Below are 16025 nucleotides of genomic sequence, written 5' to 3'. Positions count from 1 at the left end.
GGTGATGCATGCCTATAATCCCAGTCACTGGTGGGGGACAGCTGGGGGCAGTGGTGCTGAGGCAGGAGGGTCCTGGGTTCAAAGCCAGCCTCAGCAAAAGCAAGGCTGCTAAGCAACTCAGAAAGACCCTGTCTCTAAGTACAAAATAGGGCTGGGGGTGTGGCTCAGTGGTCGAGTGCACCAGTACCCCCAGCCAAAAAAGGGGGGGGGGGCTGGAGATGTAACTCAGTGGTAGAATGTGTGCCTAATATGTGCTGGACCCTGGGTTCAATCACTAGTACTGCCAAAACAAAAACTAAAAATAAAAATCTCCAATATAAATCCTGACATCTTTCTGGCTCAGAGAAATAGAGAATAGATATAGGAAGACAGGGAACTATGTCTGTCACCAGAGTGCGCAAAGAATCCCAAAGAAGAGAGTCAGAGAAGGGCATCTGTTAATTCTGTGAATGAATACTTCATGTATCTCAGACTAACCTCTCCTTGAATGATGTCTTTAGATTCAAAGAAATACAGCAAAGGCTGAAAGAATTAAACTGACAGAATTAAGTTAAAAGAATGACTACAGCTCACAGGTGACACAGCTTAGATCGACAGATAAAACAAAACTATCAGAGGAATACTACAGGACCCAGAGTCTACCCCATGTACACTCACAGTATCCAGAATACAATACAAAATTATACAATATACAAAGAACAAGGAGGATATGACCCATTTAGGTTAAGACTCTTAAGAGGCCAACCCGAAAATTATGTTGAGATGTTCATATGTAGTCAATGGAACAGAAAAAAGTCCAAAAAAAAGAACGACACATAACATGGGTCAAATGATTTTCCATGATAATGCCAATGTATTTCAATGGGGAAAGTATATTCTTCTCAAAACAAGTGGCACATAAATTTAACATCCTGTCTCTTGAGATCAACCCTGAACCAAGAGGGATTTTGCTCAGCAAAGAAAAGATAAGCAGTCCACTCAAGCTGCAGACACCTGAAGCACTTGCTAGTGGAGAAGAATAGAGCCCCTCATAGGCCCTGAGCCCAGTATGGGGAATGCCAAGTTACCACGTCACTGTTCATCACAGAAAAACCTCAGCCCACATTGTCTCCATCCTTACCCAGGCTCCTACTGCACAATGCCATAGTGAGACTTTGCCCACCAGGACCTCATGGAGCAGCAAAGCAGCTGCCACCAGCAACTTGATGGATTCAGTCCCGCAAACTGGCCTCCTCACCGTCCCCTGGCCCCAGGAGTACGAGGGCAGCCCATACTGAGTGACCTGGCCCACAAAGGCCCTGGGAATAACAATCAGGCAGCCTTGTATCCTGGGAAGCAGTTAGGCAACCTCCAGGTTGGCCCCTGAGGCTCTACAAAGTCCACCTCACAATCCTTGGATACAACTGATGGTCACCCTATCTGGGCCCACTGATGTGGCCTGGCCCTGCTCCCCCAGAGCAGGACATGTACCCTGCTCTGCTACCAAACATGCTACACCTCACCCACCACTAGGCAGTCCCACGCCTGCATGGCCCTTAGAAAGTAATGATACCATAGCTCTGCTGTTACAACAAGTGCACCCCACCTGCAGGCCTGTCAAGAGTGACCCCACCTCCACGCAGCCTGCAGAATTCTAAGCCACTGAGATATCCACACACACCAACAATATAGATTACAGTTTAAGAAGCTAAAGCACCACCTATAACCAAAGCCAAGGCTGCCAATCCAACTGACACCCTAGGACACACTGCCATGAGAAAGTCTTTGACTACGAAAGCCACCCTATTAAACTGGTAGAGGCAAATGATCCGCTAAATGCACAATATCAATGTAGGGACACTAGAAGCATGGAAAAACAAGACAACGTGACACCTCCGAAGGGACAAATAACTCCCTAACAATGTACCTCAAAGAAAAGGAAATCAACAAACCACCTGAAAAAGAATCCAAAATAATGAATTCTTACCTCTACTAATTTTAAGGAAATTTAATGGGATACAAAAGAATACACAGGCAATTCAATGAAATTACGAAGAAAATTCATCTTAGAGCTTAAGAACTCAATACATAAAATAAGGAATACAGTTAACAACCTCAATAGAGGGTAGAACAAGCAGAAAGAATTCCTGAGTTTGAAGACAGGTCTTTTGAAATAACCCTATCAGACCAACAAATACATTTAAAAAGAAGATAAAGAAAGACTGAGAATTATGGGACACCCTTCAGCAAGCAAACATTTACATTATGGTATTCAAGAAAGAGAAAAAAGGGAAGAAGGCACAGAAAACCAATTCAGTAAAGCAACTGCTGAAAACTTTGCAAATCTGGGGAAACATATAAGACATTCAGGTCTGAATCTAATACATTTGGCCAAAAAAAGAATTTCTGAGGCATATCATAGTAACACTGTCCTAAGTACAAGGCAAAGAGGATTCTAAAAACAAGAAGAGAGCCATGTAAGAGAACCCCCATTACACCAACAGCAGACTTCTCAGCAGAAACCTTGCAGACCAGGAGAGAATGGGATAATATAGTCAGTTCTGAAAGAAAAAACTGACAATCAAGATACCTACCCAGCAAAGCTATCCTTCAGAAATGAAGAAATCAAGCTTTCTAAGAACAGCAAAAACAGGGGGCTGGGGCTGTAGCTTGGTGGTAGCGTGCTCGCCCATCACATGTGAGGCTCTGGGTTTGATTCTCAGCACCACATATAAATAAATAAAACAAAGGTCCATTGACAAATGAAAAAATAAAATAAAAGTGAGGCTTGGCCTCCTTTCTTGAAAGAAAGAAAGAAAGAAAGAAAGAAAGAAAGAAAGAAAGAAAGAAAGAAAGAAAAGCAAAAACAGGGAATTCATCACTACCAGACTGAACCTACAAGAAATGCTTCAGGGAATCCTACACTAGAAGCAAAAGGATAAAAACTAGCATCAAGACCAGGCACAGCAGCTCATGCAGATAATCCTAGTGGCTTGGGAGGCTGAGGCAGGAGGATCATGAGTTCAAAGCCAGCCTCAACAAACTTTGCGAGTCCCTAAGCAACTCAGTGAGACCTTGTCTCTAAAATATAAAAAGGGCTGGGGATGTGGCTCAGTGGTTAAGCGTCCCTGGATTCATTCCCAAGAACCACAAAAAGAAGAAGAAGAAAAAAAAAAAAAACTACCATCATGGGCTGTGGCTGTGGCTCAGTGGTAGAACCACAGCCACAGCACGTGTGAGGCACTGGGTTCAATCCTCAGCACCACATAAAAATAGATAAAATAAAGATATTAAGAAAAAAAAAAAGAGAGAACTAAAACTACCATCATAAAAATGTGTGAAAGCACAAAACTCAATGGTAGAACAGTTTCACAGAAAAGAACCAAACTTTATCAATATAGAAAACTACCAAATCACAAAAATAAACAAAAAACAAATATATAAAACAATTAGGAAAAAAAATCAATAAAATGGCAAGAATTTCTCCTTACTTTGAAAGTGAATAGATTTTTTCCTAATTAAAAGATATAGACTGAATGGATTTTAAAAAACAAAATCCAAAAGTACACTGCCTATAAGAAATTCACTTGACCAGTAAAAACAAATATAGAATGAAAGTGAACAAACGGGAAGAGATATACCAGGCAAATAGAAACTAAAAGTATGCAGGAGTGGTAGCTGTGCTTAACACAAAAGGGTCCTTAAGTCCAAAAATATAAAATGCTACAAAGATGGTCATTATATAATGATAAAGGGACCAAGAGGAGGGCTGGGGATGTGGCTCAAGCGGTAGCGCGCTCGCCTGGCATGCGTGCGGCCCGGGTTCGATCCTCAGCACCACATACCAACAAAGATGTTGTGTCCGCTGAGAACTAAAAAATAAATATTAAAAAAAAATTCTCTCTCTCTCTCTCTCTCTCTCTCTCTCTCTCCTCTCCTCTCCTCTCTCACTCTCTCTTTAAAAAAAAAAAAAAAAAAAAAAAAAGGGACCAAGAGGAAATAACCACTGTAAATATATATGTATCCAACGCTGCAGCACCTCATTATATAAAGCAAACATTATTAGATCTAAAAGGAGAAATACACTCTTAACACAGTAGTTGGAGACTTCAACATCCCACCTTCAATATCCTGATTATCCAGATTAAAAAAAAATCCATAGAAAATATCAAGCTATGCTATATACCAAATGGCCTAAAAGACATTCATCGAACATTTCATTCAAGAGCTGTAGAATATACCTACATTCTTCTCATCAGCACATGGAATTCTCCAGGACAGACTACATGTCAGGCCACAAAACAAGTTTAAACAAATTAAAAAGAACTGCATTTATAGCATTTATCTTCTCTGACCACAATGAGATGAGACCGGAAATTCACAAGAACTACTTTAAAAATTATACAAATATATAAAAATTACACAAAATTCTCTCGAGTAACCAATGAGTCAATGAAGAAGACAAAAGGGGAAATTCAAACATTTCTTGAAACAAATAAAAATGAAAATACAGTATGCCAAAATCTGGGAGATACAGCAAAACAGTACCAGGAGAAAAGTTAACAGCAACAAGTACCTATGTAAAAAAAATGTGCAACAAAATAAAGAGGTAGCATTTGAAAGATAATAAAATTGACAAACTTTTAGTTAGCCTATCCAGGAAAAGAGAGAGAAGACAAAGGTAAATATAATCAGAGATGAAAAAGGACACATTATAGCTGATAACACAGAAATACAAGGATGATTAGAGACTATTATGAATAACTATATACCAATCAATTAGAAAAGTCAAGAAGAAATGGATAAATTTCTGAACACATAAAACCTACCAAATTTGATCCATGAGGACATAGAAAAAATAGACCAATAACAAGTAATAAGATTGACTCAGTAATAAAAAGTCCCCTGACAAAGAAAAGCCCAGGACCAAATGGATGGTTTACTGCCGAATTTCAACAAGCAATACCAATTATTCTCAAACTATTCCAAAGTTTTAAAAGGAAGGGATCCCTTCCAAACTCACTGTATAAGTCCAGCATTACCCTGATACAAAACTAGACAAAGGTATAACAAGAAAACTACAGAAAGATGTAGTGTTCCTTTCCTGAGAAAGATGCAAAAAAACCTCAATGAAATACAAGCTCGTCAAAGTTAACAGCATATACAAAAAATCAAATCATCATCAATATCAAGTGGAATTTATCCCAGGGATTCAAGGATAGTTCAACACACACAAATCAGTAATGTCAATATAATGAAGAATAAAAAATGTATGATTATCTCAACAAATGCATAAAAAGTATTCACTAAAATTCAACATCCCTTCATGATATTAAAAAAGAGAAAATTCAAAATTTAGGAATAAAAGTAATTCACCTCAATACAATAAGGACAAACCCACAGCCTATATCATACTGAATGAGGAAAAGCTGAAATTGTTTCCTCTAAGATCAGGAACAAGACAAAGATATCTAGTTACCCCTATATGATCATTACATATTATATACACATATTAAAATGGCACAGTGAGTCTGGCATGGTGACACATGCCTATGATCCCAGTTACTCAGGGATCTGAGACAAGAGGATTGCAAGTTCCAGACCAGCCTGCCCAACTTAGCAAAGTCTCAAAATAAAAGAATGAAAAAGAGTTGAGGCAGGAGAATCCCAAGTTCAAGACTAGCTTCATCAACTTAGGGAGACCCTGTCTCAAAATAAAAAGGGTTCGGGATGTAGTTCAGTGGTAAAGTACCCCTGGGTTCAATCCCTAGTACAATTTTTTTTAATTTGTTTAAACTTATACATAAATGATTAAAAAAAGCCAGGTATAGAGACACACACATGCCATCCTAGCAACTTAAGAGGCTGACTTAGGAGAATCCAAGTTTAAGACCAGCCTCAGCAATTTATTGAAGCCCTCAACAACTTGGCAAGACCCTGTTTCAAAGAAAAAATAAAAAGGGCTGGGGACAAGGGGTTGGGGATATAGCTCAGTTGGTAGAGTGCTTGCCTAGCATGCACAAGGCCCTGGGTTCAATCCCCAACACCACATACACACACAAAAAGGGATGGAGACATAGGCCACCCCTTGGTTCAATCCCCAGTAGCAAACAGAACAAAAACCACTCATTAAGAGTAGTATTCATAATAGCCTCAAAGTGGAAACAACTCAAATGCCCACCATTTGAAGAATGGAGAGATTAAAAGTTGTACATTTGACAATAAAAATGAAATACTGATACATGCTATAACATGGATAAACTTTGAAAATATTATGCAAAATCAAAGAAATCAGTCACACACAAAAAATCACATGGTTCCATTTATATAAAATGTCTAGTATAGGCCAGCTTACAGGACACAAAGTAGATTAGTGGTCACCTAGGACTGGAGGGGACAGAAGGTTTAAGGATAATGGCTACAGCATATAGTTTCTTTTTGAGGTGATGACAATATTCTAAAATTGATTGTAATGATGTGTATATAATTCTATGAACACACCAAAAACTACTAAATTGTACTATTTATAAAAATGAATATGTAGTAGATAAATCATACCTCTATAGTTATTACAAAAAGAGAAATAACTATTCAACTTTTATAAGAACACATAAAAGACGGGTGTCCTTGTCAGACGCAGTGGCACACACCTGTAATTCCAGCAATTTGGGAAGCTGAAGCAGAAGGATTGCAAGTTCAAAGCCAGCCTTGGCAACTTAGCCAGATCCCATCTTAAAACAAAAAATAAAAAGAGCCGGGGATGTAGCTCTGTGTTAAGTGCCCCTGGGTTCAATCCCTAATACCAAAAAGAAAAAAGAAAAAAAAGTCAGACATAGAGGCACATGCCTATAATCCCGCCACTAGGGAGGCTGAGGCAGAAGGATTGCAAGTTCGCGACCAGCTTTCTTGGCAATTTAGTGAGACCCTGTCTCAAAATAAAAAATAAGGCGGGGCGGGAGACTATGGTTGTGGTTCAGTGGTAGGTAGAGCACTTGCATAGCACAACATGAGGTTTGTTGCATAGGGTTTGATCTTCAGCACCACATAAAAATAAATAAATAAAAGCATTGTGTCCATCTACAACTAAAAAAAAAAAAAGGCTGGGGATGTCGTCAGTGGATTTAATCCCCAGTACTGAAAAAGAAAGAAAGGCCAAGTCAAGCCATGGACCAGAAAAAACATTTATTAAAACATCTATTTGATAAAGGATTTATATCCAGAATATACAAAGAATCCTCACAACGAAAAAATAAATTCAATTTTTTAAATGTTCAGAAGGCTTAAACACATACTTCACCAATGAAGACAGATGAATGGCCACTAAGCACAGAAAAATAAGCTCATCGTCATGAGTCATTAGGTAACTGTAAACTAAAACCAAAATGAGTTACGATTATACCCATGAGAATGGCTAGAAATAAAGACTGGGGGCTGGGGATGCAGCTCACAGCATGTGCTCAGGTACACAACAACAAAAAAGACCGACAAGGGGCTGTGCTCAGTGGCAGAGCGTTTGCCTAGCACATGTGAGGCACTGAGTTCGATCCTCAGACCAGAAACGCATAAATAAATAGATAATTGGTTTGTGTGTTTGGTTTTTTTTTAAGACAGAAAATACCAAGAGTTCAAGAAATTTTGGATCAACTGAACTCTCTACAGCAAATGAGAATGAAAACAGTAGTACATCCACATTGTAGAATAGTGTGGCAGCTTCTTAGTTTCCTGTGTTAAAACTAAACTCTTAACCATAAGAACCTACAATTCTGGGCTGGGGCTGGGGCTCAGTGGTAGAGCACTTGCCTAGCATGTGTGAGGGACTGGGTTCGACCCTCAGTGCAACAAAAAATAAATAAATAAATAAAATAAAGGTATTGTGTCCACCTACAACTAAAAAATATATTTAAAAAAAAAAGAGAACCCGCAATTTACCTTCTAGGTATACACTCAAGAGAAAGAAAAACATATCTTCAAGAAGATCCATACATTAATGTTATTTCATGGCAGCTCAGTCGTAATAACTGAAAGCAATTCAATTGTGCATCAATAATGAGTGAATATACAAATTATAGTAAATTATTTAATGGACTATTACTCAGCAGTTAAAAAGGAAAAGGGCTGGACTGGGGACATAGCTCAGTTGGTAGAGTGCCTCTCATGCATAAGGCCCTGGGTTCAATCCCCAGCACCACAAAAAAAAAAAAAAAAAAAAAAAAAAAAAAAAAATGGAACAGGGCTGGGGATAGATAGCTCAGGGGCAGAGTGCTTGTCCGGCAAGCATGAGACCTTGGGTTCAATCCCCAGCACCACCAAAGGGAAAATAAAAAAAGGATGCAACCCCCAAATGAACAATCTAACACACATTAACATGTAACAGTGTGTCAATCTTGTGTCAATCTCAAGAGGACTATACTAACTGAAAAAGCCAGACACAGAAAAATACATTTTGTATAATTCCACTTATTTGATATTTAAAAAAATAAAACAAAACACAGTGACAGAAAGCAAATCAGAGGTTGACAAGGGCAGTACTAGGGAGAGAAGACTGGAAGGGGGCACAGGGAAATTTGTGGGGGGTGCTGAAAATGTGCTATCTTTCTTGTGGCAGTGCTGAAGGTTATAAGACTATGTACATTTGTAAAAACTCATAAAATTGGACATTTAACTGGTTGAATGTTAAAATAGGTAGAATGTGCTCAATAAGGTTGATTTTTAAAAAAGAATAATTAGCGATTTCAATCCTTTTCCCAAGTCCATAGAAGTTCTCAAGATCTTAGGGTTCCCAAAAGGTCTCAGCAACCAATCTGCTCTACTTTGAAAACCTGACCCTGACTTCAATTTCTTATCTGCCTTATGATTCAAAGTCTGCACTTCTGAAGCACAAACCTCAAAACTTTGTAGACATTTCTAAAACAGGTATGCAGATATATAATCAGATATATATGCAGATATATAATCTATGTGCTATAATTTCAGCTGATTTAGAGAAGCAAAAGTATTTGATTCCTCGGCAACTTTTCCAGCTTCCTTGCTTTCCCATTTTCCCACATTAAAAAAAAAAATACTATAAATGTTTAGTGGCTCATTCCTATGGAGAGGACAGATTCTAGTTCCAGAGAACTCAACTTTAATGAGCAGTTCAGGCTTAAACGCTTGCAGTCTGTTTGCGAATATCTAACCCATGACATTGTCTACAAAGAATAAAAGAATTCATTAATGAACGCTTTTCATTATATCAACATTCCCAATATAGTCAAAGGCAAATAAAGCCTACTGCAACCAACAGAAAAATATGTAGAGTCGGGTGTTAGTGGCAACTAGGTGCTGAAAAACAAACATCAGCACTCAGGAAAGGGGCTAGCACATATTACCTTGAATTCAAGATGGATTTCCTACATATTGCCAACAGCAGCAATTTGGAAATGTGTAAAATAGCTCATGGAAATTGCATTCAGAGTGCTAGAACCTTGGGAAAGACCAGAGTTATTCATGCACAAAAACACCACCAAAGAAATGAAAAAAAAAAAAAAAAACTAAATATGAAGAAAGTGTAGGGAGGCCTAGAATCCAAAATGCACAAACCTCTGTATTACCCCGATATTTTGAAAGACAGCACCTTTTTAAAATTAATCTTGCTCTATGCTCCAAAGTGTCAACAATAACCGAGCGACTACTATTAGCAAAGAAACATGACAGCCAATAAAAGAACAAACAGGTAAAACAAGCTCACACTTGTTTACTACGGAGCAGAAAGCAAACGTGAAACAGGAAATAAAATGGAATCGTGCTTAAGCAGAAATAGGACTCTTCTTCATTACTGTAGTTCACTCCTGGAGATAAACAGGGTTTGTTTCTTATTTATGTGTGAACCCACCTTCCTGATAGACAAACTGACCTAAGCTGCAGTCTTTTATTCTACTACTCTAATGTATTCACAATGGTAAGACTGCAGGAAAAGAAAGCTAGATGTTTGAGAATCATGTTGGGCTGACACTCACCACAAATTTCTCACCATTCTGCTCCACATGTTTGTATGTGGGGACCGATATGGGCACTGCTTGCTTTTCTGTGTAATCATAAAATGATTGTCCCAACGAGTCGTCACTGGGATCTAGGTTATCCGCCTCATGAGGAGGTACAGATAACACTGTCAAGATCAATTCCTTCTCGCCTGCTCGGATCAGGTCCACCACCTGCTTGTGTGTCGCCCCCTCAACATTCACGCCGTTCCTAAGGGGAAAAAGGGAAAAAGACAATCCCATAAACCAGAAGGGTCCAAACACTTTATATCTCCACCCTCCTGCCCCCACTCCAGTGTCACACAGCGTGAACCATAAAATCAAAAGATTCATTTGGTTCTTTACAGATTCTACAGTGAAGAGCCGTTTGTGAACTTACAGCAGGGGAAAAAATGGAAACCTGGGAGAGGACCTATCCTTCCTCTGTTCTAGAACCCCCCCACACAGCTTCAAGAAAGAGCACGGTAAAGGGGGGAAGCCCAGGAGAAAGCACTCCAACTTCTTCATCATAACTAAGCACGTATACAACACAAATGGCTTTGGACAATCTTGCCATTTGAACTATCCTCTTCATCCTTTTAAAACTCGGGGGAATTTTATTAAAAGAAACTTCATAAAATGCATTCCCTTGATTTGTAAATAGGGATTCAAAAAATATGACTCAAAACAGTTCCTTTTCAATTTATATCCAATTTCTCTCCATATCTTCAAATTAGTCAATTTTCCTTTATACCACGTTTTATTACCTTGGGAGTTAAACAGTACTAAACTTCATACACGCTAGTTTCTTCTAACACTTGGCTTTTAAAAAGGCAAGGACATTTTTTTTCTAAACTTACATTATCTGACCCAACTTCCTTTGTTCTCCCAATCACTTCAATTAATCCCTCAGGACTTACTTTTTTTTTTTTTTTTTTTTTTAAAGATAGAGTGAGAGAGAGGGGGACAGAGAGGGACAGAGAGAGAGAGAGAGAATTTTTAATATTTATTTTTTAGTTTTCGGCGGACACAACATCTTTGTTGGTATGTGGTGCTGAGGATCGAACCCGGGCCGCACGCACGCCAGGCGAGCGCGCTACCGCTTGAGCCACATCCCCAGCCCCAGGACTTACTTTTTTTAAAAAAATATTTTTTTAATTGTAGATGGACACACATATCTTTATTTTATTTATTTATTTATTTAATGTGGTGCTGAGGATTGAACCCAGTGCCTCATGCATGTGAGGCAGGCACTCAACCACTGAGCTATAACCCCAGGCCAGGACTTGTTCCCCCCCCCCCCACTCTGTGCTATCTCACTTAAAGCCCTGTGTAATCTGTCCAAGGAAACAAAACAACAACAAACACCTAAGGTTAAACAGTAAGTCAACCTATTCATTCTCCTTCCTGTTTCACTGTGTACAAAAGGCTGAAATAGGAAAAGTACAAATTTGTAAAAAAAAAAAAAAAAAAAAAAAAAAAAAAAAAAAAAAAAGAATTTGTTAAGAAAGAAGCTGAGTCTCTTTTGTTAGGTTGATTCCCAAGTATTTTATTTTTTTTGAGGATATTGTGAATGGAGTGTTTTTCCTCATTTCCATTTCAGAAGTTTTGTCGCTGATATACAGAAATGCCTTTGATTTATGCGTGTTGATTTTATATCCTGCCACTTTGCTGAATTCATTTATTAGTTCTAGTAGTTTCTTTGTAGACCCTTTTGGGTCTTCTAGGTATAGAATCATGTCATCTGCAAATAGTGATAATTTAAGTTCTTCTTTTCCAATTTTTATGCCTTTAATTTCTTTCGTCTAATTGCTCTGGCCAGTGTTTCGAGAACTATATTGAATAGAAGTGGAGATAAAGGGCATCCCTGTCTTGTTCCGGATTTTAGAGGGAATGCCTTCAACTTTTGTCCATTCAGAATAATGCTAGCCTGAGGCTTAGCATAGATAGCTTTTACAATGTCAAGGTAAGTTCCTGTTATCCCTAGTTTTTCTAATGTTTTGAACATAAAGGGATGCTGTACTTTGTCGAATGCTTTCTCTGCGTCTATCGAGATGATCATATGGTTCTTATCTTTAAGTCTATTGATGTGGTGAATAACATTTATTGATTTCCGTATGTTGAACCAGCCTTGCATCCCAGGGATGAATCCTACTTGATCATGGTGCACTATTTTTTTGATGTGTTTTTGTATTCGATTCGCCAGAATTTTATTGAGGATTTTTGCATCTAGGTTCATTAGAGATATTGGTCTGTAGTTTTCTTTCTTTGAAGTGTCTTTGTCTGGTTTGGAATCAGGGTGATGTTGGCCTCATAGAATGAATTTGGAAGAGCTCCCTCTTTTTCTATTTCCTGAAATAACTTGAAAAGTATTGGTATTAATTCTTCTTTAAAGGTTTTGTAAAACTCCGCTGTATACCCATCCGGTCCTGGACTTTTCTTGGTTGGTAGTCTTTTGATGGTTTCTTCAATTTCATCCATTGAAATTGGTCTGTTCAGATTGTGTGTATCCTCCTGACTCAGTCTGGGCAAATCATATGACTTAAGAAATTTATCGATGTCTTCACTATCCTCTATTTTATTGGAATATAGGTTTTCAAAATAATTTCTGATTGTCTTCTGTATTTCTGTAGCATCTGTTGTGATATTGCCTTTTTCATCCCGTATGTTAGTAATTTGAGTTCTCTCTCTTCTTCTCTTCGTTAGCATGGCTAAAGGTCTGTCGATCTTATTTATTTTTTCGAAGAACCAACTTTTAGTTTTGTTAATTTTTTCAATAGTTTCTTTTGTTTCAATTTCATTGATTTCTGCTCTGATTTTAATTATTTCTTGCCTTCTGCTACATTTGCTGTTGTTTTGCTCTTCCTTTTCTAGGGCTTTGAGATGAAGTGTGAGCTCATTTATTTGTTGGTTTCTTCTTTTTTTGAGGAATGACCACCAGGCGATGAATTTTCCTCTTAAAACTGCTTTCATTGTGTCCCATAGATTCCGATATGTTGTGTCTGTATTTTCGTTTATCTCTAAGAATTTTTTGATTTCCTCCTTTATGTCTTCTGTAACCCATTGATCATTCAGTAATATATTGTTCATTTTCCATGTGATGTAGGATTTTTCCTTCCTTCTTTTATCATTGATTTCCAGTTTCATTCCATTATGATCAGATAAAATGCATGGTATTATCTCCACCCCTTTATATTTACTGAGGGTTGCCCTATGGCATAATATATGGTCTATTTTTGAGAAGGATCCATGTGCTGCTGAGAAAAAAGTATAGCCATTTGATGATGGTTGATATATTCTATATAAGTCAGTTAAGTCTAGGTTATTGATTGTGGTATTGAGATCTATAGTTTCTTTATTCAACTTTTGTTTGGAGGATCTGTCCAATGGTGAGAGTGGCGTGTTGAAGTCTCCCATAATTATTGTGTTGTGGTCTATTTGATTCTTGAATTTGAGAAGAATTTTTTTTATGAATGTCGCAGCACCATTATTTGGTGCGTAAATATTGATAATTGTTATGTCTTGTTGGTGAATGGTTCCTTTTTACAGTATATAATGACCTTCTTTATCCCTTTTGATTAACTTAGTCTTGAAGTCGATTTTATTCGATATGAGGATGGCCACCCCTGCTTGCTTGCGAGGACCGTGTGCGTGGTATATTTTTTCCCATCCTTTCACCTTTAGCCTGTGTATGTCTTTTCCAATCAGATGTGTCTCCTGGAGGCAGCATATTGTTGGGTTTGTTTTTTTAATCCATGATACCAGCCTATGTCGCTTTATTGGAGAGTTTAAGCCATTAACATTCAGAGTTACTATTGATATATGGTTTGAACTTCCATCCATGATAGATTGTTTATCCTTTTTTAAAAAAAAAAAAAAAATTTTTAGTTTGTTTCACCATGGTTGTCTTTCCCCTCGCCCTCTGTCTTTACTGAGGCACTTCCCACTGATGGTTTTGGTTATTGTTTTTCATTTCTTCTTCATGTAGTGTTTTGCTCAAAATGCTTTGCAATGCTGGTTTTCTGGCTGCAAATTCTTTTAACTTTTGTTTATCATGAAAGATTTTTATTTCGTTGTCATACCTGAAGCTTAATTTTGCTTCAATAGATGAATGGATAAAAAAAAATGTGGCATCTATACACAATGGAGTACTATGCAGCAATAAAAAATGACAAAATCATAGAATTTTCAGGGAAATGGATGGCACTAGAGCAGATTATGCTTAGTGAAGCTAGCCAATCCCTAAAAAACAAATACCAAATGTCTTCTTTGATATAATGAGAGCAAGTATGAACAGAGTAGGGAGGGAGAGCAGGAAGAAAAGATTAACTTTAAACAGAGACATGAGATGGGAGGGAAAGGGAGAGAAAAGGGAAATTGCATGGAAATGAAGGGAGACCCTCATTGCTATACAAAATTACATATAAGAGGTTGTGAGGGGAATGGGAAAATAAACAAGGAGAGAAATGAACTACAGTAGATGGGGTAGAGAGAGAAGTTGGGAGGGGAGGGGAGGGGGGATAGTAGGGGATAGGAAAGGTAGCAGAATACAACAATTACTAATAGGGCATTATGTAAAATTGTGGATGTGTAACCGATGTGATTCTGCAATCTGCATTTGGGGTAAAATTGGGGGTTCATAACCCACTTCAATCTAATGTATGAAATATGATATGTCAAGAGCTTTGTAATGTTGTGAACAACCAATAAAAAATTTAAAAAAAAAAAAAAAAAGAAGCTGAGTCTCATAAAACTTGCTCACTCCCCAGAATGCTGACCCAGCCTGTCCATCTCAGCAAAAACACTGGGCGGCTCGCCTGGAGGTTCCCTACCACGGCTATCCCGAGAGAGACAGGAAATACACACCTGGCCTCTAATCAATTTAATATTTAAAACTTATCTACCCTTTTGGAGTTAAATTCTTTTTCAGTTCCGTTCCAAACCATTAGGGTTTTTCCTTCCTGAAGATGACACTAAGTTTAGTAACAAGCCTTCCACACGATTTTCAGTCACTGGAATTGCTTTTGTCAGACAGAGAGAGTCTGGTATCCGAAACATCCACTTATATAAACACAACAGGCAAGAGATCACTCAGCTTGCATTCTTCCTTATTTTAGGTTTAACTATCTAGCCAGTAAATTCAGCACTCTTGACATTTCACAACCTAAACTTATACAAAAACAAACGTTAGGTTTTATTTTTAAATAAATACTGAAGAACAACAAAGAGAGTCCCTTTTACTGATGGAAACTTGGACTTTTATTCAGACCAGGTCAGACTAATGATCAAAAACACACACTCAACTCTTATCATACAGCAGAATGGTAAAATGGGGAAAAAAAATATGGGCTTTGAACCTAGATGTAAGTGAACAAAATTCTGGCCCTGGCTATTAACATCAAAATTAGTCTTGATAAGAGTTATTTAATGTTTCTTAGCCTTGCTTTTCATATCTGTGAAAAGGGGACAAGAAGTCCCTAACAGAGTCCTTGTGAGGATTAATGTAATTAATTAGCATGTCTTGAATAATGCCTGCGCACTCACATCAGAATACCTAAAAAGGAAAGCAGTACCAGGAAGCTAGAACGCAGCTCAGTGGCAGAGTGCTTGCCTAGCGTGCGTAAGACCCCGGGTCGGATCCCAGGACCACCAACACCACCACAGAAAACTATGTATGGAGCCATTTTAGCTAAAGAAGAAACGGAAACTGAAAGTTAGGGGTTGGCAAAGGATTCCTTCTAATTCTTTGGCCTTGGTAGTTCTGAGAAAATATTTTATTGTAGAATAAATACTCAGAAATAATCAGAGAATCTATCCATCCTTAGGAATCTTTGCTTACTCACAAATATCCATGTTAATAGTTTGTTTAACAAAACAGGTGAAACTAGCATCTTAGAGACTGAATAAATTATCTTACATATTAAAACAAAAATTTTGGTTAAACAATTAATTTTATTTAATGAGATGAACATTTGAAAAAAATGTTTAAGAACTAATGCTCAAATCTTACTTTTCAAACCCTAATTTTTTTCCTTTAAGGGATTTTAATCT

General features: G+C 37.8%; 1 protein-coding gene across 3 annotated transcripts in view; it reads right to left on the bottom strand.

The window, feature by feature from the left end:
- The window catches only part of SNX27 (sorting nexin 27), an 81520-nt gene that overhangs the window by 38934 nt on the left and 26561 nt on the right, over positions 1 to 16025 (bottom strand). For all 3 annotated transcript variants that reach the window (XM_081307103.1, XM_081307104.1, XM_081307102.1), the window contains exon 2: positions 9975 to 10206. In XM_081307103.1, the coding sequence (XP_081163229.1) occupies positions 9975 to 10206 (232 nt within the window). The remainder of the gene's footprint in view (positions 1 to 9974; positions 10207 to 16025) is intronic.

Source organism: Spermophilus citellus, assembly GCF_964194105.1.
Source record: "Spermophilus citellus genome assembly, chromosome: 9".
Lineage (NCBI taxonomy): Eukaryota > Metazoa > Chordata > Mammalia > Rodentia > Sciuridae > Spermophilus > Spermophilus citellus.
Note: the sequence above shows the minus strand (reverse complement) of the source record. Positions and strands in the feature narration are given on the sequence as shown.